This window comes from Centroberyx affinis, unplaced genomic scaffold (genome assembly GCF_046629955.1).
Source record: "Centroberyx affinis isolate AG114_WGS23_722 - 3 ecotype Tasmania unplaced genomic scaffold, CSIRO-AGI_Caff_v1 ptg004363l_1, whole genome shotgun sequence".
Classification (NCBI taxonomy): Eukaryota; Metazoa; Chordata; class Actinopteri; order Beryciformes; family Berycidae; genus Centroberyx; species Centroberyx affinis.
In genome coordinates this window covers 2,080-28,026 of record NW_027282058.1, presented here as the reverse complement: position 1 = coordinate 28,026, position 25,947 = coordinate 2,080, and the positions used below count along the sequence as shown (strand labels likewise).

The window sequence follows — 25,947 nt, the reverse complement described above, 5'->3', positions numbered from 1 at the left end:
AAGGGTTAGTTAATGCTTAATTAACAGTTAACTAATTTATAAAGATGACTATTAAATAATGTATAAATTAATACCTTAGTTAACATGAACACCATTAGTAAATATTACCAGACATATTAGTTAACTGTTAATTAAGGGTTAGTTAATGCTTATTAAGCATTAACTAACCCTTAATTAATATACTCTTATTGTAAAGTGTTACCAAATAATCAACATTCTCCTGCAGCCCCAATCATAATATTGATGATACATCTGTCCAGAAAACTGTTTATTTATGGTGGATTTTTATTATATTGTTTTGACTTTTTTTTTTTTTACACTTTTACCTTTATTCACAGCTGTTAAGATTACAAATATATTACTGCATTCATAGGAAACCATGGTGAAAAAGTTCTGTTTGGTTTTCTCTGAATCTTTTTCCTTTGTTATTTCCAGCTGTTTAAATCACTACAGTATTTACAGAATATCATGTGCTTTTGTCTCCTGTTTCTTTTTTTTTTTTTTTTTTTTTTTTCGTATGTCGACCTCCACCACACACACAACCACGGCGCTCTGCCCCCTGCAGGCTGCTAACAGAGTTTATCAAAGTAGGGAACCTGCAGGCGCTGAGAACCTTTAGAGTGCTGAGAGCGCTGAAAACTATCTCAGTCATCCCAGGTAAGGCCTCTCCACCAGGGGGCGACGTAACAAACCAAACCTCGTCATCGTACACCGTCGCCGTGAACGTCCTCTCCTGTCCCGTCAAAGCTCTGCCGTGTCTTGCAGCGTCAGTCCCCCCCCCCCCCCCCCCCCCCCCCCCCCCCGCCCACTTCCTTAACTTTCTGCCCAATCACGGGGTCACGGCTGTAAGCGCCTGACCCTCTTTAAACCGAGGAACCGACAAAGAAGGGAACGTCGGGTAGGTACGTCCGAGCCGAGAGGGAGAGGGAGAGGGAGAGAGAGAGGGAGAGGGAGAGAGGGAGAGAGAGAGAGGGAGAGGGAGAGGGAGAGAGAGAGAGAGAGGGAGAGCGCCACCTGGAGGCAAACTGTGAAGCTGCAGCAGTTTGTGTTGTAGCAGATGGGAAGTCCAGATCTTAATGTCTGAAGCCTGAAATTCTGCCTTGACACTGACAGGATTGTGTTATTTGGTTTGCTAGCTAATGCTTTGGGTGTTTTGATAGATAGATAGATAGATAGATAGATAGATAGATAGATAGATAGATAGATAGATAGATAGAGTACTTTATTTACTCCAAAAGGGAAATTACAGTGTTACCGCAGCAATTCACATAAATGACGAAAAACAAACACAATGAGGTAGGTAAAAAGTCAGAACATGGAATTACAAAAAAAAAAAATATATATATATATATGTACACAAAAACTACACTACAACAACTATAAACTATACAACTACAACTACTATATACTATACAACTACTATACTACACTACAGCTACTATACTAGATAAAAATAAATAGAAGAAAAAGTTGAATTTTTAGCTGAAATTAAAATAGTAAATTCTGACTGATAAATGTGTCGACTCTTCAACTGCTGCTGTGAAGAAAGGCAAACATTAACTAGATCACTAGAGCTTGTTCTGTCTTTCTAACGTTAAATAAATATAAATACAATATATATTCACATAGTGTAAACACCAACGCATCAGGCACTTCTGGTTTCTTTTTGACCGCTAACTTGAAACCGGTGTAAGTTTACCTTGGAGCTAAATGACAGAAAACACGTTGTGTTTGGGATGCAAACAGGTTTCAGGTTTAATTCTTCGGCTGTTTTCATTGTAAATTTTGACTGATAAATGTGTCGACTCTTCACCTTATTTTTTGGGATGAGCAAATGATGTTAAGTCCGCTAGAGTTTATTCTGTCGGGGAAACATTAAATAAATATGTGAAATTCACGTAGTGTGTACACATCAGGAACTTCCGATTTCTTTTGACTGCTAACTTTAAACCTTGAAGTCTACCTTGGAGCAAAAAAATGTTGTTTGCGGGGAAACAGATTTGGTTTCTTTCGGTTTCCATCTGCAAAGTCGGAGCAGGCAACAAAACAAACAGACCTGGGTGAAAAACTGTAAGTGAGAAGAGGAATCGGGGCGAGTGCTGCTAGTGTTTGCTGAAGAGTTTGAGTCACATTAGAACTGAGAAAGACTGGCAGCTCCCGCTAGCTTCTAAAAGATACTGCAATTTCAGAGCATTATTGCTAATTAGCAAACAGCAGGCTAACTTTGTTATTAGCAAAAACAAGCCGGTCAGATTAACGTTAACAGATTTTCGTTCTTATTTAAGTTATTTAACGTTACCTGACAGAATAAGCTATAGTCAAGTTAACGTTTGCTCACCTTCACACAGCAGAGGCTGCAGACCAGTTTAATAGTCAACACTTCAGATAAAAACAACTAAAATATTAAACCAAATAAGAACGGTAGGAAGTGTTTCAACATCAGACTTCAACACTATAGTATGGACTTCCCATCCACTACAATACAATACTTTAAAGTTCGTCTTCATAACGCTCATGTGAACGGCTCTGAGGTGTCTGACTCCTCCTTCTTTATCGGTTCCTTGCTTGACTGTTGTTGTCCGACCCGGGCTGTCTGCGCTGTACCTCTCTCTCTCTCTCTCTCTCTCTCTCTCTCTCTCTCTCTCTCTCCTCTCTCTCTCTCTCTCTCTCTCTCTCTCTCTCCCCTCTCTCTCTCTCTTCCTCGGTGTCGGCTCGGTGTTGTTCAGTGTGGTCATACCCTTCTGTGTGTGTTTGTTTTGTGCTTCTCTGTCTCCCGGCTTGTTGCAGATATGTGACTGAGTTTGTGGACCTGGGTAATGTGTCAGCCTTAAGGACGTTCAGGGTGCTGAGAGCGCTCAAAACCATCTCGGTCATCCCAGGTGAGGAAGCGAACGCAGGGGAGTGAATATCAAACGCACCCTTCCTGCCTGAACCTCTGGAAGAACTAAATCATTGGCTGTGCCTGAAAACTCACACTGCATACTACCTACTGAATAGTATGCAATACAAAGAGACATGCTTTCTACGATTAAACTACCAAAACACATACTATGTATTAGATAGTATGCAGAAGGAATACGCTGCTGTCTTCCTGATCTGATTGGTTGTGAGTGAACATCAGAGGTTTACCGAATGACAACTTTTGACAAAAGGACTCTTGACAGAAAGCCAAACAATGATATGGGATGCTGTCTAAGTAAAAATAGCTCTAAATGCTATTTTACTTCAGGTCATATTCTTCTTAATCTAGTTCAGAATTAGATTTTTGGTAACACTTTACAATGGCCTCATTCCAGTGTATTAACCAGAGTATTAAGTGATGTGAAATAAATATAAGTACACAATAGCATTATTAAGTTCCAACTTAATTAAATGTACAATTAGATAATATATTTCATCCCTGAGGGGAAACTGGGTTCAGCAACTTCAGCAGCAAAGAATAAAGGTGTAGGTTGGTGAACGAAGGATAAATAAGTTAATAAAGAATATATATACATATATAAAATTAAATGGTGATAAAATGTTTCCTCACAATTGCTAAAACAGAATTTGCATTAGCATGGCTACTGGCAGATTTACAAATCTACAAATGTCACAAAAATCAGTAATGTGCAAAATGTGCAAACAGGCATCTTTGTTCATTTGCATATTTTAACAGTTTTAACAATTTTAACAGTCATGATACAATCATGAGAAGATTTTGGGTGGTAGGCTACTAGCACAGTGCTAACACCATGCTAACGAAATATTACGGTACTTTTCCATAGGTCAATACAATGCAACAAGGCCATTGCTAAGTGTTACCTGTTTCTTTTATTGGATCAGTCAAGTCCTTGGATTCAAGCCTCATATGTCAAGAAGAAAGTTGTTTTATTTTATGATGAAAAGGTATTTTAACCTTAAAGGAATACCTTATTATTTTGACATTTAATCTGGTATTTGTCGTCACTACACAGTTGTCACATTGTGGGAAAAAGTTTCTAAATTTGTCTGTTTCCAAGTTTCTGTAAAAATTACTTAGCATTGTTATTATTCATGGACGCTAACATTGCTAGCCATGATGCTAATAATGCTAACAAGTCATTTTTATGGGATACTTAAAACAAATAAAGATTTTTTTTCCTCCACAATGCGAAAAATATCTAGTGAAAAAACGAAAGACAAAAATTGAAAATGTCAAAGTGTTTCTTTAAACTCCGATGCTGGCTAGCCTCTGTATGTTTCCACTCTGCATGTTAGCACGCAGCAGTAACCACGCTGTTAGCATGTCTTAAACACGCTATAGCTACATATCCATAGCATGGTAGTGGCCATGTTATAACCATGTCTTAAACATGTTATAACTACATAGTTAGCAACAGTAGCAGCAACATTATAACAGTGTCGTAAGCATGTTATAACTGCAGCTATAACCATAAAAACATAACCACGCTAATCATTCATTAGCTTACAGACGCTCCCATTGTAACAATAAAGTTTTGGATGCGAGATGGAAATGTTCATCGAATCGTTGGGTGGCGTCTGTTTCCAATGAATTAACTAAAGCAACAAAAATTGTTTTCAATTGAAAAAATAATGAAAGAAACACATTAGTTTTGTTTCTTTGATTGAATTTGGTAAATTTGGCTTTCGACAGTCAGCTTGTCTGCATTTGTTGTGTTTTTTATGTTCCTGTTGTTCTCACCATATGTTCCTGTGTGTGTTTGTGTGTATGTGTGTGTGTGTGTGTGTGTGGCTTTGTTGTGTTGTTATCTGAATGTTATTGGGGGTGTTTCAGTCTGATTTGTTTGATTTTGTTGGTAACAAAGAGCTTTTTTTCACAGTGACAACATTTTGAAAAACGTACAGCTGCTGTCAGATGAAAACCTTGAATTACCAAAGAGTCTGTTTTATCACGAATGAATGAATGAATCAATCAGTACAGCTTTTACAATGAGTTTTGAATGGGTTTCTGTTGGAAGAAACTCTTACATACCAAATTTGGAGAGAAGAGGTTTTCACCCAACAGCAGAGTTGTATTCCAATTCTGTCTTTACTGTTCTAAACTACTCTTTCTGTAATCTTTTCACTGCAACTTTAATCTTTACTGATGAATGGAGCATGAAATATAAATGATAGAATGGTTTAAGACTGGTTACCGAGACATGGACAAGCCACCTGGAGATAGCTGTTCATACACTTTATACTAGCTTCCTCAAAAGCATCATTGTACTAAGATCAACAGAGCCAGTACCACTTGCTTCTAACTGACTTCCAAACAGCTTCCAATACATATTGCAATACACATTTGGGTAATCCAATACCATCAATTTGGCACAGTTTCACCCCAAAGAATCAGAATCATTTAATTTTATTGGCCAAGTATATTTGCACATACAAGGAATTTATTTTAGTGGTTGCTTGTGTACTTTGTTAAAACACAGAAAGAATAAAACACCCATATAATCCAACAAAAACAGTATATATATAAATCAGTATATAAAAAAACCCAAATAGAAACAGCAGAAGAAAGATAAGATCAGAATAGTTATGTTTTTCAGTTGAACATGGTAATTGCCAGAAGGACTTTTATTTTGAAGTGTAGTTCTGCTGCCTTGTCACAAATGACACAACTAAAAGCCAATAAGACAAATTAAATAGTATTTACGAATGTGCCGCATCATGAAAGTCTTCTTCAGGTGTTAGTAATGTGTTAGAAACTGTAGCTGATGTACGGTGTGCTGTGGAAGTCCAGCTCTCGATCAAACTTAATTTCAGAATAATGTGTTTGAAAACCCAGGATAAGGCCTATAATCCATGTCGAGGAAACCGGTCTGAAGGAACCATGGTGCATAAAGATGGCTGCTGTCTGGTTTGACACCACAACCTGGGTCACATCGCTCTGGTTTGGATCACACTTGGCTTCTAAAAGAAACTGCTGGAAAATTCTGGTATCTGATATTATTTGATCAGCTGATTATTAAAAAAATTGGGTCTTGATCAGGTTTAGGCTCACAAAAACCTTTAACCCCTTGGGCTAGATTTGGGTTTGGACAGAAATATTTGGGGTTCGGGTTGAGGCGGGCTCAGATTCGATCCTGAGCCAAATTAAAACTCTCTCCCATGGTGCAACAGAAACTCGGGGTGTGTGTCGCACCATGGGACGAGGCAGGAAGACCGGATGATGATGTCAGTCCAGGAGGCCGCCATCTTTTGTGCACCTGATCCACTGATGAGCTGAATGAAGGCTTGAACTGGTTCCAGTCTGATATATTTGTGACCCAACATGGAAAAACAGACACATTGTGGGAGATAGGTGTATTGATTATTGATCTTTTTGCATTCAGTTTTAAAATGGCTTATTACATAAAAGGAGACAATGTTAGAATTATTAGTTACTGAATCAAAAGAAGTGTGTTTTTAACTTTTTTCTGAAGTGGAATGGGTCTCCTGGGAAGTGAAATGAGCCTGGGTTCAGTCACATTTACACACATCATCTGGTGTGTTTGTTGGATCTGTGTGTGTGTGTGTGTGTGCGTGCCAGGCCTGAAGACCATCGTGGGCGCTCTGATCCAGTCGGTGAAGAAGCTGGCGGACGTGATGATCCTGACCGTCTTCTGCCTCAGCGTGTTCGCGCTCATCGGCCTCCAGCTGTTCATGGGGAACCTGCGGCAGAAGTGCGTCCGCAGCACGGCGCACTGCGTCAACGGCAGCCTGCCCGCCAACGCCTCCTTCTACTGCAACAACAAGACCTGGGCCTCGCTGAAGGACTTCATCAACGACGAGGGTGAGGAGCCCAGACACATCGCTCTCTGTCGCGCTTTCGTTTTCGTTTAAAGTCCCACTGAGACGGAAGTTAGAGCGTCTTCAGCTTCTGTGCTGTGACGGATTTCCCAGTGAAACGGGATATCTGAGCGGTGTACAGGTACAAGAGGGATTTAAATCAAATCCTTCGCATTTGATTGGACCGCTAAAACAGTGGGCGGGGCTTAGAGTTTAGCGCGATACGGAGCTACAGAGGACTGTTGGCTCCACACACACCTCCCTCACCTGTTAGATCAGGAGGAGGACGAGGGAGAGATGAATGAATTAGACCTCAGCCACATTGTTTTGGAAATGAAAACACATTTTTTGCCCTCTGATATCCAAACACACATCTCTTCCTGTCTCTCTCCATATTGCTCTGTCAGCTACTGACCCAGAAGCAGTGAAGTGTGGTTTTATATGACCGGTGTGACTAGCTAGAGGTTGAAGAATGATTGATGGGTGGATGTCATGATATTATTGGTTGAAACTGGTTGGTTCATGCTTACGTAAGCACACGACATATTTAGTTTTACAGGAAGAAAACATGATTGGATTTTGATATAAGAATACAAAGAAATTGATTTTTTGTATGTTTTTTGGGATATATTGTTAAATAAGTGCACAATATGACCGGGGATGTGATCTAAAAGGGTTAAAAATGCATTTTTCATTTCATCTCGACTTTAAGGGATTGAGAAAAGCAGATCCGGCACACTGCTCTTGCTCAGCATCACAATGTATTGATCATGCTAAAACGCTTCGGTCCCTCTGGACCTTCCTCAAGAGTATTTTAAATAATTCCTACAACAATGATCTTAAACAGATAATGCTCCAGCTGTTCTGTGTGCACAGGTGTGGGACAGTTATTCTCCTGTGGGAGTGTCTCTCAGTAATTGACAGTGACATGTGTACAGTCTGTCGCATTATAGTCCACACAAGACAAAGAAAAGAAAAACAGGAACAAGTGAGACACCACGTCACATACTTATGTCTATTTACAAAACTCATTCATTAGAAATTTCATATCTAATGAATGAAAACATCGGCCTTGTTTTGTTAAGTTTTGTAAAGGGAAACATCGTTAGCTTTAGTGTGGAGGATATGAGGCAGGAGGAACATGATGCCGACAACAACAACATTATAAACAACTCAAGCTTATGATAAATGCTGACACTTTTTAAGCAATATTAGACATTTAAGACATTTAGAACATTTTTACAGACTGGATCCTCCTGTATTTTAGAGATATTGAATGATGAACTTCAGGTAATTATTCGTTGCATTTTGGAAACAAAGCTGCTCTGGTGTGATTAGCTCAGTCTGGCTTTGCTGACATTTTCAGAGCTTAATTTTATATGAAACAAGGCTCTTAATGTTCTCAAATCACTCGTTAGCTAACAGTGTGGATGATAAGGAGCTGAAGACAGAGATGAAATAACACTCCTGAAACAAAATGGCAGCTCTGGTTTGGAAATTGTTTGTAGTGTGGACTCGCTATAGCTGAAGCAAAGTGTTACCATGTGTTCACACTGTGAGCGGGTTGGTCGATGAGTCGCTCTGTTCGGACAGATTGTGGGCGGGGCCAGAGGCTCTGATTGTAGCGGTCTGCAGATACAAAGATTTGAACAGGCAAAACGTGTTTTTGCTGCTTTGGTATTGCCTTTCATAATGTTACGTCATTTTAATGAGTGAACACAGCTAGCGAGGAAGCGCTAATTAGGCTGCGTTCACACATCGCGTTTTTTGATGTGGAAAAAGTGCTGCCTGGAGCACTTTTAGTGAGGAGAAATAAAAAGCGGATCACGGCAACGTCAGCTGATGTTAGCAGAGCAGCTGCTAGCAGACAGAACAGTGTTGTGCAACAAGCAAAGGCTGACCAGATATTTCCAATACATGTCCAGTATAATCCATACTGCCTTTATGATCGCTGTTGCGGTAACAGAAATTCACTGATTACCACGTCCAATTCCTCCACCGGCACGTTCACTTTCTCCATATTTGTTGTTGCTATGGGAAACGGCCGGCGTCTCTGTCATCGCGATTGGTCGGCTGGAAAAAGGCGGTTCACGCTCCGCTCTGACGGAAAAAAACGCTGCTGCTTCCCTTTGCTTTTAATGAGGAAAGGGCGCTATGTGTGAACGCAGCCTTAGGTAGCATGAATCAAAAATAATCTGAAACAGTCAATAAAATGACTTAAGTTCTCAGCATGGAGCCAACGATGGATCAGCTGTTCTCCAAGCTTCGTTTCTGAGTCGTTTCTTCCTGTCGTCTTTCAAAATAAAAGTTCGAAGAAAGAACTGAAGCTTTGAACTCCTCCTCCATGTTGGAACTGTTGATCAGGAAGCTAAATCACATCAGCGGGGAAACAAGGAAGGAGAAATCTGATTGGCTGTTGACGGCCGATGGCGGTGAAAAGTTCAGCCTGTTGAGCAGCCAATCAGCGGCTGAGTTTCCCGGGTCGCTCGGTGAATATAGGAGAAAAGATGAGGAGGTTCTCCACTGTTACTATGGCAACGATGATGACAGTAAAGTCTGTTTTCATGTTACTGTTCCAAAGCAGAGTTTCAGTCACAGCTGTAAGCAGGAAGATAAAGAACTGAAGTGACGTTTTTATTGATAAAAACCTTCTTTTCTGCTCTGGTTAGAGAAGAGGCAGTGAGTTGTAATGGAGGCTGTGACAGCAGAACAGGACAGTGTGTGTGTGTGTGTGTGTGTGTGTGTGTGTGTGTGTGTGTGTGTGTGTATGTGTGTGTGAGACGTGCTGCGGTGGTGACTGGTGTTCCCTAAATGGACTGGACAATGTCATGTTGGCACTGTAGTTACTACTGACGTCAATGAGGACACACACACGCACACACACACACACACACACACACACACACACACACACACACACACACACACACACACACTCATACACACGTGTTGTCAGGGGCATGATTTGTCTAAAGGCCCACACAGCAGTTCAACAAGGCAGTTTCCAGGCACATACATACAAGAAGTGACACACACACATACACACACACACACACACACACACACACACACACACACACACACACACAGAGGTTATGCAGGGTCAGTTGGTATATACAGTACACGACATGACAGGCTTGTTGACCGAGGAACATAATATAGGATATGTGGACATTACACACACACACACACACACACACACACACACAAATGTATATACACACTTAGCAGCAAGACCCACATATATGCCATATATATAGTGTCTCACACACACACACACACACACACACACGAGCAGAACATAAACACATGCAACCTCACTCGTACAGACACACACACACACACACACACACAGACACACACACACACACACACACACACACACACACACACACACACACACACACACACACACACACACACTGGGTGTTCTCAGGGTTAATAAGGAAACTCCATGTCAACAACACTGTCCTGCTTGTAAATCAATTCATAATTAATAATTTTCTTTATGAAATTATCTTCCATCTACAAACAAACGGTTTGGAAAAAAAAAATGTGTTGCCTGGAATTCATCAGGCAAAATTTGAAAAACAATAATGATTCTGTTCTTCTATTCTCTTTTCATGTCTTCACTTCTTCTTCTTCTTCTTCTTCTTCTTCTTCTTCTTCTTCTTCTTCTTCTTCTTCTTCTTCTTCTTCTTCTCTTGTTTTCTTCTTGTTTCTGTTCCTCTGTTCTCTTCTTGTCTCTTATTTTCTTCTATTTTCTTCTCTAGTTTTCTTCTCTTTTTTGTCTTCTCTTTTCTTCCCTTGTTTTCTTCTCTTTTCTTTTCTTCTCTCCTCTTCTGTCCTCTTCTCCACTCTTCTCTTTTCTCCTCCTCTTCTGTTCTCTTCTCTTTCCTTTATTTTCTTCTCTTATCTTGTCTTCTTCTCATTTCTTTTCTTCTCTTCTATTCTTTTCTCTTGTTTTCTTCTCATTTCTTCTCCTTTTCTTCTTATTTTTCACAACTGATGCCCCGCGTTAAATGAAGGTGATAGATAGATAGATAGATAGATAGTTGGACCAATGACTATGTGAATAAATAAGAGTGAAAGTCCAGCTCACTCCTCCCTGTGTTGAGCCTCTCTGCCTGTTCCACAGTGCGGACAGACAGCAGATAAGACTGGAGAGTAGGGTTAGTGTGTGTGTGTGTGTGTGTGTGTGTGTGTGTGAGAGAGGCTGGAGGCAGTTGAAGTGGCGTGGAGCCGTCATTGGCTGCTCTCACCGAGCCTGTGTGACAGAAGAGACGATGCTGGAGCTCTGCTTGCTTTCTACCATCTACAGAGCAGGGGCCGGATTCACCAATGTGTTCTGAAGATAGATCTGAAGAAATGACATAAGAGGAAATTTTAGGAAGTTCTTAAGAAGGCTTAAGAAGTGCAATTCCTCAATATTTTCTAAGTAACAGTCTCATTTCTTACGGATTTCTTTAATTTTCCGACTTAGGAACTTCTCAAAATAGAGCCTGAATTAATTCTGGTTAATAAACTTTAGGCTTACTGCCATTGAGGCTAGGAGACAAGGCTAGGAGGCTAGGAGACAAGGCTAGGAGGCTAGGAGACAAGGCTAGGAGGCTAGGAGACAAGGCTAGGAGGCTAGGAGACAAGGCTAGGAGGCAACCCAAAGTGCTTCCATCTACAAAACAATTGGGGAAAAAACTATTTAGAGCAACTAGAGCAAAGATTTAAACATTGGTTGCTGTTGGTAACTGTAAAATTTGCAGCTTATTTCCAACAGACATGAGACAGAGGCCTACCTGGCCCTACACCAAATAAAGCTTTACAATAAATGTTCATCTTAATGTTAGGTGTAGGGGAACCTATGAAGACTTTGAACTATAACCTACTTGTCTAAAATGTGTTTAAATATATGATATTAGAGGCTTACCTTTTCACTGTAGGAGTTTTAAGACAGGTGAAGGGCCGTCTGAAAGTTAAGAAAAAAATTTGAGAACTTTCATTTCAAGAATACCATTTATTCCTAAGTTTTTTCTTAGGAAGAAACATAAGAAGAAAGTTAAGAAAATATATAAGAACTGTTTTTGAGAATAGCATTTTTCCCTATTTTCTTTCTTAAGACAAAAGTTAAGAAAAAAATGGCACTTGAGAAGATTTTTTTTCTTAAGAAGGTTTTGTGAATCCGGCCCCAGGGCTTGGAAGCAAAAGTCACATGATTGTTTATTGGTCGCCCTGTTGGGACTGGCACTACTCTGCGTGGGTGCCGGTCCCGGGACCTTCACTTAAAAAAAAAGTAGTGCTTTAAAATTTATCCGACACAAAGTTTCCACACCGAATTTTGCAAATCTCACAGGCTTTCTGACGTCCTCGAACCCTTTTCTGTTACACGAGTAAATCATATTGCTGGGGAAAAAAAACAAAAAAAAAACACCCGTTGCATCTGGTCAGTGTGTGAAAGCAGCAGATGCAACAGTGTTTTTTTTCCAGTGGCCAGAGGGGGCAGCAAAGAGCACGATATCCAGCTCGCCGCACAGGGAAGAGGCGTAGAAGAAGAAGAGTGGCAGCCATTTCTAAGTAGGGCTGGGCGATATATTGTATAATATTGATATCGTGATTTGAGACTAGATATTGTTTGGGATTTTGGTTATCGTAATATTGTGAAATGTTACTTCTTCCTGCGTTACAGTAAAGTGACTCAATTTTCTGAACTTATTAGCCTGCTCTGCTCATCATATCCACATTACTTATTACTGATTACACATTACTGGTTACTAATGATCACTAATGTAACATTTTCTTGTGTTATATCTTATGAAAGCATGAATATTCATCCCCAAAATATCGTCACATCGAGGTATCTGGTCTAAAATATTGTGATATTTGATTTTGTCAATATTGCCCAGCCCAATTTGTAAGGCATCCGTATGAAAACAACTCAGACAAGCCACACAGAGGTGAGATTTTATACTTTATTGCAAATACTTTCAAACAATATGATTTACTCGTGTAACAGAAAAGGATTCAAGGAAGCTTGTCGGATCGGATCAGATTTTAAAACGAGTTTTTTAACTGAAGGACACAGTGTAGTGGCAGAGTTGATGGACTTTTTCTGTCTCTTCTTCTGTGGTATTCATACCAGTTAAGAACACATGAAGAAGAAACAGCTGAATATGAGCATCGGTCCAGACGTCATTTTGTTCTGCTAGAGGCTTTCCGTCTCCTTCTACCCATAATCCCTTGTGTTTCGGGGTGGTTTCCTGCAGTTGGAGTGTCAGTTCTCTTGTTAGAGGACTGAGACTCTCTGTGCTGTTATTTGGTGCCTCCAGAGGTCAAAGGTCATCGTTCTCACCTGGACAAACCGACCGAACTGAAGGAGGAAACGCTGCAGAGTTCAGATGAACGGATCTGAACCTGCTGGCTGTTGAACGCAGCCTCAGTCTGTTAGAGGTCCTGTTGTCCTGTTCTGTGTCAGTTTGTTCTGTATGACTATTTAAAACCAGAGGGGGGCGGGGCTTGGGCTATTTTGAATACAGTAAAGTCTGGGCAGATTTGTCTATTAAGTGCTTTTAACCTACAGATTCATCACACTCATCAGCTTTATGGTGCAAAGGACACGGACACACACACACACACACACACACACACACACACACACACACACACACACACCCTCAGTAATACACATTCTCTCCTTTTTCTCTTTGAAGTGGCACACAGATGAAGACGTAAAACTCAAAAGTCTATTTGCTGTATTAAACTGCACTTTTGGAGAAATCAGGTTTCGGTCTCTTTTCAGCTGTGGGAAGTTACTAGAAAAGATATATATTATTTTATAATAATCTCTAATAATAATAACTGATCTACACAGTTTGTATTCCTTTACTTCTCTCTCTTTAATCCAATATTGTTGTTTTTTTCATTTGTGTAAATTAACAAAACTTTAAATAATATATGAAAACAAGGAAGAAGAAACATGCTACAAATAGAAATGTACGAGCAAAACTTGATTTTTCCAAGCAGTTCCTCTTGAGGAAGGAGCAGCAGATACACTCTCTCAATATCCAAAAATAGATGTGTATTTATTAGTTTAAAACTATGAACTAAAGTGCAGTGAGCAGTGAGAAGTGTGATTTTTTTTTTCAAAACTCTTTTTATTGGTGTTTTTCCACATTGTAAACAGTAGTTTCTCAAATTGTTTCAACATGTTTTTTTTAAACATACATACAAAAAAAACGAAATAAATAATGACATATAAACATAATGTATATGGCAAAAACAGTAGTTACAAACAAGACAAATATATATGTATATAAAAAATGTTTATAATAAAATACAATATACACCCCCCCCCCCCCACCCCCGCAAAACATTAACAAACAAAAACACAGTCTTCAAAGTGTGAGTTTTACAAAGGCTTCATCTGTATGTGACTTCACAGAGGAAAAGGAGAAAGCGTGTGTGTGTGTGTGTGTGTGTGTGTGTGTGTGTGTGTGTGTGTGTGTGTGTGTGTGTTCATGTTCTCTGCACTGTCCAGCTCTTGGTAACCCACCTACTTTACTAAAAGCATTTTCTAGATAAATGTGACCGGACCTGATTGTATTCAGACAGCAGAAGCCAAACCTCAGCCTGTTTACTTTGTACTTTTCATTATTTACATCATGTATCTAATGCAGACAGAGTCCCAGCAGCAGAACATGGCCGACACCACAGCAGCATTATCTCTATTGTGACTTACCCCTCTTTAAAGGGTGAATCCTCCCAAAATAGAGGCCGGTCTGACTTTACAGTAATGGGGCATGTCTGGCCCTGCCGCCCCTGCTAATGCACCTTCTATTTATTCATTTCCAGTTCGCTTTGCCATCCATCACATCAAACAAATGTCCCCCGCAGGCCCCCGTATCGACCTCTAAAAGCTGCCGTGAAACCCGAGAGCCGCTGCGTTAATCGCCGTCGAATCGCGCTCGGCTCGTCCCATTGGCTGAGAGAGAGAGAGAGAGAGAACCGAGGCGGCGGATCAATGGTGGAGGCAAAACGTTTCCCATCATGTCGTGTTTCTCCTGTCTGGTCAGAGCGAGTCGAGGCTCTGACATCACCGGGCGCTACGAGGGGGTCGAAGTAACAAAAAAAAACCCCATCCTGTTTTTCAATTCACATTTCATTTTTAATCACCGCTAAGTTTATCGGTTCATTTTTGTTGCTTCCACCCTTCTGAGGCTCGCCCTTAAATGATAAATGGCAATGCTGAATGATAGAAAGCGGTGATAAATGATGAAAATGGTTCTGTTTTTTATCAAATCACTTAACAATTTATCGCTCAGTTTTTCAATTCACATCCATTTTTATCAGATCACTTAACAATTTATCACCCAGTTTTTCAATTCATATTCATTTTCATCAAATCACTTAACAATTTATCACCCAGTTTTTCAATTCATATTCATTTTTATCAAATCACTTAACAATTTATCACCCAGTTTTTCAATTCATATTCATTTTTATCAAATCACTTAACAATTTATCACCCAGTTTTTCAATTCATATTCATTTTTATCAAATCACTTAATTTATCACCCAGTTTTTCAATTCACATCCATTTTTATCAAATCACTTAACAATTTATCACTAAATTTTTCAATTCACATGCATTTTGATCAGATCACTTAACAATTTATCACTCAGTTTTTCAATTCACATCCATTTTGATCACATTGACTTGTTATCATTTGATTTTTGTTACTTCGACCCCTCCTTCGAACGCCTCCCATCGCCTCCTGATGGAGCGTTCAGTCAGCTGTGATGTCACCAGACGACAAACACAGTCCCAGAGTCCAGGCTGGCTGATGCTGATGTTGCCGGGCAACAAAGTTTAGCGCCAGGAAGCAAAACCTGATTCATTTCCGGACTTCTCAATGAGTTCACATGCAGATATAACAGTTCGATTTTAACCCGGTTAAAGGGACAGTTCACCCTAAAAATAAAATAAAATTCGGTCATTATCCACTCATCCTCATGCCAGTACAAAATCAGATGAGTGTTTTTTTTAATACAACTCACCAGGAAGGAGAAGCTTTCTTCCAAACAATTGCAGTAAATGGAGGAAATTGTTTACTAGCATGAGGATGAGTAGAGATAATGACCAAATTTTAATTTTTGGGTGAATTATCCCTTTAAGGCAACACTCCCAACTATTGAAACTGTCGTGAAACACCCTCATGTGATTGGGGGTGAGCTCATTCTGTGGTTGGACTTTTTGTAAATTTCTTCACATTCATTTAAAAATCCATTTAATGCATGAATTTCAAGGCATTTTGACAACAAATGGCTGGCTGGCTGTGAGTGTCTCCCTTTAAAACTCTCCTGAAAATCTGTTTTTATCAGAAGGCCTTTTTATAATCACTCTACTCTCTTGTATTTATTGTGTTTATCTGGCATTTGATGAACTATGAATTTGGTGTGAGTAAAAAGTGCAATATAAATTAAGTATTATTATTATTATTATAAATTAGACTGCCATGTTTCATATTTTGATTACTATTCACCCATCAGATCAGGACTTTAGTTTCTTAATGTCTTACTGTATGTCACATCCACCAATAATTCTCCTCGCTCTCTCTCATACTTTTCTCATGTAAATTTATTATTACTTTTCTTTTAATCTTGCTGATGAAGTGAGGGAAGCATGGAGTCGTATTTAGGCTGCTGAAATGAAATGAAATAAAAGCTACTCTCTGGCACTTTCCCCTCTGTTATCTCCTCAACATCCTGTAAAGACAGTTTTCCAGTTTTGTACTGGAAATCCCATCCAGCAACAAAAATCTTCTCAGATGGGGGTCGCTCAGAAAAAAAAACCTTCTCAAATATCAGTCTGTGGTCTAATATGTGCAGTATTTATTTGGGGGGGGGCGTTTGCATGAAAGGACCTTTGGGAAACTCTGCTCTAAAGCTTCAAGAAAAGACCGGTGAACCTCAGGAAATTATTTTGTTTTATTATAAAACCCAGCACTTCCTGTCTCCTCGCTAAGCAGACAGACTGACTGACTAATCTCAGTGTTACCTAAATGGTTCATGGTTACTTTGAACAAGCGAACAAAGGCACTTCAAAAGTCTTTTCTTTTTTTTTTCTTTTTTTCTGACAAGGAGCGATGCAGACTCCCAGATGTACTCTATAACAAATGAATGCCCACACTCATAAAAAAAGAAAAAAAAAGAAAAAGAAGCTTAAGTGCTTTCGATGCAGCGCGGCGGTCAGAGCAAAACAAAAGCAGAGCAGAACCTGTGTGTGTGTGTGTGTGTGTGTGTTTGTCGAGTGTGTTCCCTCTCAATAAAGGGATCCGAGTTACTGTTAAAGGAAGAAGAAGAAGTAGAAGGAGAAGAAGAAGAAGAAGAAGGCTGTGGGTTTCTTTGATGATGCTGAAAAGCTTTTGTTTCTGCTGACAGCTGAGGTCCACTGGAAAGCGTTTAAACCTGTTTCTGGGTGCAGGCAGACGAGAACTTCGAGTCCGTTTGGATGTTTTTACGCTGGAATGCTGCGTGATCAGTCCTGAAGGCCGGAGTGGAATGTATGTGGTCTGAATTATGTGTGGAATAAAAGGTGAATATTGTGTACTGCCACTTCATGAAAAAATGTCATGGCAACCTGTTATTTTCTGTGGCTTGTGTCAAACCTCAGCTCCAGATCAACAGGTTCCTCGTCCCTCGTCCCCCCCGGAGGCTCAGTGGAGCAACCTGGACTTTCTCAGCACTTCCTGACATTGCTGTAGTGCTCGAGTCTGGTCTTGATCGCGATACTGAGTCCAGTCTTGCTCTTGAGTTCAGTCTTGGTCTTGAGTTCAGTCTTGGTCTTGAGTCCAGTCTTGGCCTTGAGTTTGATTTCGGTCTTAAGTCCAGTTTTGGTCTTGAGTCCAGTCTTGGCCTTGAGTTTGATTTTGGTCTTGAGTCCAGTCTTGGTCTTGAGTTTGATTTCGGTCTTAAGTCCAGTTTTGGCCTTGAGTCCAGTCTTGGCCTTGAGTTTGATTTCGGTCTTGAGTCCAGTCTTGGCCTTGAGTTTGGTGTTGGTCTTGAGTTTAATTTTGGTCTTGAATTTGATCTCAGTCTTTACTTTGATCTTCATCTTGAGTCCGATCTCGGCCTTGAGTCCCATATCGGTCTTGAGTTTGATCTCAGTCTTTAGTTTGATTGGTGATGAGTTTGGTCTCGGTCTTGAGTTTGATCCCAATCTTGAGTTTGAGATCAGTCTTCAGTTCAGTCTCTCTCTTTAGTTTGATCTCAGTCTTGAATTTAATCTCGGTTTGATCTCGGTCTTCACTTCAGTCTCAGTCTTGAGTTTGATCTCAGTCTTGAGTTTGATCTTGGTCTTGAGTTTGATCTCCATCTTTATTTTGATCTCCATCTTTATTTTGATTTTGGTCTTGAGTTTGATCTCGGTCTTGAGTTTGATCTCAGTCTTGAGTCCGGTCTGCAGATCACTTTTCTGGTGTCATGGACTGTTCTCTGTCTCGTACCTATTTTGACTCGGATTTATCTCGGTCTTGTCCAATATCGGATGTCAACTCAACTTCTTCCCGTCTATCTAAAATTTTTCAAAGATACGGGTCCACCTTCATTTATTTTCTCCTCGGCACTACAAACAATTTTAGGGATTACAGCTGTCTGTCGTATGTAATGGTTCTCAAATCGATTAGTCAAAATCCTATGCATTAATTAGTTAGATGTTGAAGGGTAAAGTACAGAGTTCTTAGATAGATCTACTTCTCTGTTCATTCTTAAGAAACTCTAAGCATTCTTCTTACATTTGGAAATAAATGTACACAGTTTATTGCCTATTTTTGTCTTGAATGAAAGAAGCTCTGGTCTCGGCCTGACCCGCTTTGGAACCGGTCTGGATTCGAACTCGACTGGACCTGGTCTTGGAATCGACTTGAACTTAACTAAGGTGGTCTTGACTACAGCCTTGCTTCCTGGTCTTTGTCTAGAAATGACAACTCGTCATGCCAACAAGTTGGACAACGAGGTGGAAAGGGTTCCCAAATATTTTCATATCAAGCCCCCCCCCCCCCCTAAATAGGTACACATAGGGCATGAATCCCCCGTTTGAGAAGAAGTGTCCTTGAGCAAGACACTGAGTCCCTGTCAGATATTGTTTTATTCTGGCTGCAGATGTGCGTTAAAAGCATTTGAACTCATTGTGGCTGATAACTTTTGTTCCTGAGTCTGTTTAGAGAGGAGGTGAAGGAGTGATGTTTTAATGTATTAATGTACTAGGAAATGGCTTGTGGTCAGTCTGTATGGGTGGTGAATTAACTGTTGAATGAACGGTATTTTCCGTAATGGTTTGGTTTTATGGATATGGCTCTCTGCTCAGCAGATGTTTAACCTGCTGAAATATACATGAGCTGAATCTGATGTGATGTAGGAACTTATTGTATTGATCCTGCTGTGACAGACAGACTGGGAGCCGAGCAGAAACTAATACAGCAGCTTCAGAAAAAAGTTAGTTGGTATTTGAGAGGCTTGGGGTTGTAGAAAGGTTTTTTTTTAATTTTTAATTTTTTTTTATATTGTTAAGGTGAGACACTGTTGTACCTGAAACTCCATCCTGAGATCTACACATTTAGCATTTTGTAACTTTGATAATAAAGGTTTTACACTATTATCATCATTATTAGTAGTAGTAGTTGTAGTAGCAGTACAAATGAATTTAGAGAATAAAACCTGGAAGAAAAAATCATATTGCTCTATAACAACAACAACAACAATAATAATATCAAATATAGAAGACAAAATGTTACCTGTCATGTTACCTGTTGTTATCTTATAATAATCTGATGAATCTAATAACCAAATGTTACAGTTCTTAAACTTTTTCAGTCCGGGATCCAAATGACAAATGAAGAGTTCATTTCTAAAAGGATATTTATCCCTTTTTTTTTTTTTTAAATCCAGATGTTCATCCTTCATTATCTCTAGCATATACACTACAGGATCACATCTGTGCATTATCATTTTGTCAGCCCAGGATTTATGCTACTGACTATCTTTTAAAAAGTTACAATTTGTGTTAATTTTGTGTTTAATTTTGTAAAAGAATGTGTCACTTATCTTAAAGGGTGTTTGGACCTAACAGAAGTATTCCCCCTGACCTGTTTTGGGTCTCTAACCATAGTTTAAGAAACCAGGATCTACAACTGAATTTTCTTTTTTTTTTTTTTTTTTTTTTAGACAACTTCTACAAGGTGGAGGGAGCCAAGGATGCCTTAATCTGTGGGAACAGCAGCGACGCAGGGTGAGTCAACATTTCCATTCATGAGGCTTCTGAGCGACATTTTCACACAGAGGGACAATAGAACTTTCTACACAGTAGAACCGCTGAACTGTTTGTGATGTGTGGAGCTGTGTGGATGTGAAGCAGCTCTACGAACCAGTGGTCCCTTAAAATAACCTTACATTTTCATTAGTTGACATTAATTCACAACTTAATTCCACGCAGAATCCCCTTAAAATTAATTAAGGGGGTTATTAATGGAGGAGGTCCCATCGAAACCTCCTTAATCTTGACTCCTTACTTTCTAATTTAAAAAATCCCTTAATTTCTAGTCTCTCTGTGAATCCACCCATGGATAAATCCCTTATAAACCCATGATACTAACCTTAGCCTTCTTTTTTAAAGCTGTTATTTCTAATGGATAATTAATGTTTATGTAATGGAGAAATTAATGACATTTCAGGGATGAAATGAAGGGGTTTGGTTTCGTAGTGCAGGGTGTTTTAGAAAAAAAAAACAAAAAACTGAATCCTCCCATGGATAAAGGTTAAAAGAGAATTTCATAAGAATGTTTTGTTAATGGTGTTGCGTGTGTTTCATGCCTGATAATACGGCACACTGCGGTTATGCGTTGGGATTTGTGTTTTGCCACGGCTGTTGTTCGATTACAAATACCTGTCATGTGGTTGCTGTTTGCCAACCCAGATGGCTGTGAAATGATGTAACGGAGAGATATTAATATTCCGCAGCAGCAGTCATGTTTCCAGAGAGATTTGAGCAAAGGGTCACGACCCTCCGGTTCCCATCGTACCCTCCGGTTCGACGCTTGAAGTCGACTTAAGGGTCTTGTCTAAAATCCCTCCCCGTCTCTCCGGTCGGGGATTGCCGACATGTATGTGAGTGATTGCCTGATAAGAGATTGTCCCGGGTGAAATGTCGTGATGAGAGATTGGGAGCCTGAATCCGATGTGCAGATGTATTATTTTCATTTCCTCAGACTGTCCTGGTGTGTTCTGGTCTGTTCTGGGTCTGGTTGCTCTGTGATTTGACAGCGCAGGAAATCCCACTGAGCTGCACGTCTCTCTTTACGCCTCACGTCTCTCTGCTCTCAACAGCAGGAGTGTATATGCTTTAGGTTAATCTCGTTACAGACGCCCAGATTTCAGCCTCGTATGTCACTGAAGCTGGCTGAGCAGTGCAGAGGTCTCCCTGCACAGTGCCATGCTAATTCTGTTAGTAAAGAGAGAATAGAGTCTGCATGTTGCTGTAACGCTCCTGTACAACGGTTAGTTTTCATTACTGAGATTGTTTTGACTCCAAAGCATCTTCATCTTCTGTAGCAGCGCTCCTTCAGTGTTTCAGAATGTGGCTCTCCTGGGTAAAGTCCACGCAAAAAGCAATGAGTCTGATGTGAATAAATCTTGAGAGACCGTAACTCCATTTAGAACGTTTAGTGGAAAAACAAAACAGTTGCAGACTAACAAGATTCATCAATTGGCATCAAATCATTTTCTCTCTGTCAAAAAACTGTGTTGCTCTGAGGACTTTCTCTCTCCAGCTGAGTCTAATGACGCTTATGTCGATGTAAAGGAGCATTTCAACTACTTGGAATCTATTAGGCTATTACATAAGAAACTATAGGAAATCTAATGTTCTTTAATAATCAACAAATATGACTATAGTACAAATTAAATATTCAATATCACTAGTATTCCAATATAGCTAGCAACATTATTTCAAATATATAAATTACAAATATATCAAAATATCTTTTCCCTTCCCCTAGAATGGCTCCTTCATCTTCATTTCATTAATTTCCACCTAGATAAGACAATATACAAAGGCAAGAGTTTTTGCCTTTGTATATTGTCATTTGTTTGGTTGTCTTCAATCCAAGTGTTTTGTCATTTTTGCTGTTTTAGGCCGTCACCACATACGACAGATTTTCTGAACGTGCCTCTGCCTTTTCTCAGTTGTTTCCTCTGGTTCGGTCACAGCAGCAGGTGCACGTCTCCTCCCAGCTGTGCGCCTTGCGTTCAGGCCGCGGTGCGTTTTGGGTCTTCCATGATGATGTCAGTGTCAGACAGGGAAACACACGGCAGCACCTGGAGGGACGTTATGTGTTTCCTGGTGAGGAACGTTAACTTCAGCTCCTTCCTGTCCTCCTCGTCTCTGGTTCGACTCGACCGATCAGATTATTTCTGCCTCCGAGAAACGTCTGTAGAGCTAAAACTCCAATCTGTGAGACGTCGAGAATATTTTCACAAACCTCGCTGACGTTTATCTTTCGGCCCACACTTCAAGAGTATTTTACCCTCAGCTCCACTCACTGTTTTTTTGACCCAGTGCAGCTGTTCCATCTTGGTTTTCTTCATGGCTGATGTGCTTCTGCTTCATCACAGCAGATTACAGATCAGTTCTCTCCATTGGCAGCAACATTACGAAGCAACTTTCTGTCTCCTCCGACTCTGATTCAGTGTTTCAACACACAGATTATAACACAATCCAGCTGCTGTCACTGACAGATCTTTCTGAGACCTTCAGAATCAAATAAAATGATAACCATTGGTTTTGTTGTGTTTATATAGCTGTTTTGAAGCCTTGTTCCAATAAAAAAAAAACTGGATAATATTTATGAAATATTTTAACTTGAAACGGGTCAAATTTGACCTGAACACAATAGGAGGGTTAATGTGTGTTAACAGAATATTGAACTGGGGAAGATAGGACCCTGGGAAGATAGGACCCTGGGAACATAGGACCCTGGGAACTTAGGACCCTGGGAAGATAGGACCCTGGGAACATAGGACCCTGGGAACATAGGAACCTGGGAACTTAGGACCCTGGGAACATAGGACCCTGGGAACATAGGACCTTGGGAACATAGGACCCTGGGAACATAGGACCTTGGGAACATAGGACCCTGGGAACATAGGACCTTGGGAACATAGGACCTTGGGAACATAGGACCTTGGAAACTTAGGACCCTGGGAACGTAGGACCCTGGGAAGATAGGACCCTGGGAACATAGGACCTTGGGAACATAGGACCTTGGGAACATAGGACCTTGGGAACATAGGACCCTGGGAACAGAGGACCTTGGGAACATAGGACCCTGGGAACATAGGACCCTGGGAACATAGGACCTTGGGAACATAGGACCCTGGGAACATAGGACCCTGGGAACATAGGACCCTGGGAACATAGATATGCTTTCTGACTGAAACACAATAAAAAAGAGATTTGATCGAGGCTCACAAAATGCTAACAGGCTAACCAAGGCTAACAGTAATTTCTGGGCTGTTTGCATTTTGTGACACTAAATCAAATCTCGTGTGACAACAGAAACAGAAAGATCTGTCAGTGAAACAGCTGTGTTGTGTTATAATCTGTGTGTTGAAACACTGAATCAGTGTCACAGAGTCGGAGGAGACAGAAAGTTGCTTCTTAACGTTGCCGCCAGTGGAGAGAACCGATCTAAACAGTGTGTCCACAGTCAGGTCCATGTAAACACAGACTGTGTTTACATGGACCCGAGTATCCCAGCTTATCCTGGTTTTGATCATATTCGGGATATATCGTTTACATGGAACACAGAGAAATCTGGTTATTCATATCCCCGTATACATGATAAATACTAGTATCCCGGTTATTGATTACTGCATGCTGTTTGCGCCTGTGATGTTTACGACACAAATCAGCAATTTTGAAATCATTAATCTGATATTCCTCTGTAACTGTTAACCTTAAATTAATTTGACTGTTTTGTTTTGATATTTGGCTGTAGTAATGTTTCTTTAGTATTTTCCTCTGTGACCTGACTTGCTCCACTGTGCGTGTTGGAAACCGGCGTCCTGTAGTCTGTATCTACAGACTTGAACAGGTCAGCATTTTGATGCTTTGCCCCATTTAAACTGCCAAGTATATTTCATTCTTTCATCACCGAAAGACAAAATTCTGTTTCCTCATCGCTCCAGAAGTGAGACGCTCTCGTTGCCGTTGTTTGTGTTTTTCTGTTACATCTCTTGGCTGAAGCCGTGCCTGCGTGGTGGTCTGCAGCGGTCAGAAACCGGGATCAGATGTTTACATGCAACAGGATCCCGGTTTCTTTCAGAGTACTCCGGCTAGCATAATCGGGTTTCTCAAAACCGGGATAAGGGCTGATCCAGCTTTCTGAAATCGGGATATGATGTTTACATGCGCAAACACACAAACGGGATACTTCAAAAACCCGATCATAACCGGGACACTCAAGTCCATGTAGACGCAGTCATTGAGGAAGAACGTCAGCCATGTTGGCGGTCTGCTCTTTCTTTTGGTCTCTCTCTCTTGTCTGTGTTGATGTGCGTGTTTCATCTCTCGCCGCTGGTTTTCCTGTACAGCCGTGTTGTGTGAGCTGTCAGAAAAGACTAGTGTCTGTGCTGAGAGCAGAACACTGACACACTCTGAATGACACAGCTATGACAGTACTGTGTGTGTGTTGTGTGTGTGTGTTAATGTGTGTGTGTGTGTGTGTGTGTGTGATCCTCCTGGGGAAGCAGCTAGCCTCAGTTAGCCTGAAGCTAGCTGACCGTGCCATGTGAAACCTATCTAAATACGTGAACACATAGCTAGCAGGCTAAAAAGAGAGCTAAGTGAGGAAGCTAATTGAGAGCTAGCTTAGGGAAGGAGACGGGCTGCGAATGGCTTCAGGGAGAGTCAGATGAGGAGAGAGAGAGAGAGAGAGAGAGAGAGAGAGAGAGAGAGAGAGAAAGAGAGGAGAGGAGAGGAGGTTTGGGAGAAGTGGAGCAGAAAACAGAAAGAGGGAAAGAGGAAGAGGATGAAGAACGAAGAAAGATGACAAATGAGAAAAGAGATGGACAGAGGGAGAGATGTATTAGAGGAGACAGGAGGAGAGGAGGAGGCAGAGGAAACGAGAAAAACAGAGATGGGAAGAGAGGGAAAGAAGGGATAGAAGAAATTAGAGGAGACAAGGAGATGAGGAGAGGGGGAAAAGAGGAAAACAGAAGGAAAGGAAGAGAAAACAGATTAGAGAGAACAAGTAGAAAAAGAGAGAGAAAGAGAGAATGGAGGAGAAGAGATAAGGAGAGATGAGATAAGGAAGGGGGAAAAGAGAAAAACGGTATAGGATAGAGTGCAACATAGGGACGGGGGCTTATGGGAAATGTAGTCTTAATGTGGAGAAGCACCATCACCCACCACCCATGTTTCATCTCAAATTCCCCATTCCACCATTACAGAGAGAGAGAGAGAGAGAGAGAGAGAGAAAGAGAGAGAGAGAGAATGAGAATGAGTCAACAACAGAGATAGAGAGAGGGAGAGAGGGAGAGAGGGAGCAAGTGAGTTAGCAGCTGAGAGAGAGAGCCCTGGAGGATGAGAGAGAGAGAGAGAGAAAGAGAGAGAGAGAGGGGGGGGGGGAGAGAGGGGGAGAGAAAGAGAGAGAGAGAGAGAAAGAGAGAGAGGGAGAGAAAGAGAGGGAGAGAGAAGGAGAGAGGGGGAGAGAAAGAGAGAGAGAGAGGGAGAGAGAGAAAGAAAGAGAGAGAGGCAGAGAAAGAGAGGGAGAGAGAGAGGGAGAGAGAAAGAGAGAGAGAGGGAGAGAAAGGGAGAGAGAGAGGGAGAGGGAGAGAAAGAGAGAGAGAGAGAGATAGAGAGAAAGAGAGAGAGAGAGAGAGAGAGAGAGAGATAGAGAGAAAGAGAGAGAGAGAGAGAGAGAGAGATAGAGAGAAAGAGAGAGAGAGAGAGAGAGAGAGATAGAGAGAAAGAGAGAGAGAGAGAGAGAGAGAGAGAGGCATCATGGTGTGATGACAGTGATGCTGATCTCAGTGTGGTTGGTGTGTTTCTGTGTTGAAGCTCCGTCTCTCAGCTGATTCCCGGCCGGAGGTCAAAGGTCACTGAGCCAAACCGCTCAGAAACACTGCAGCTGCAGCTCG

At 40.8% G+C, this 25,947-nt stretch overlaps 1 protein-coding gene across 1 annotated transcript; it reads left to right on the top strand.

The window, feature by feature from the left end:
* Positions 1 to 565: 565 nt before the first annotated feature.
* On the top strand, positions 566 to 25,947 carry LOC139664737 (sodium channel protein type 4 subunit alpha-like; the record flags this gene model as incomplete). Its single annotated transcript, XM_071543675.1, has 5 exons — positions 566 to 766; positions 2,788 to 2,879; positions 6,524 to 6,766; positions 19,975 to 20,038; positions 25,868 to 25,947. Coding segments are annotated over 5 exons (680 nt in total), but the record flags the coding sequence as incomplete, so codon positions are not given.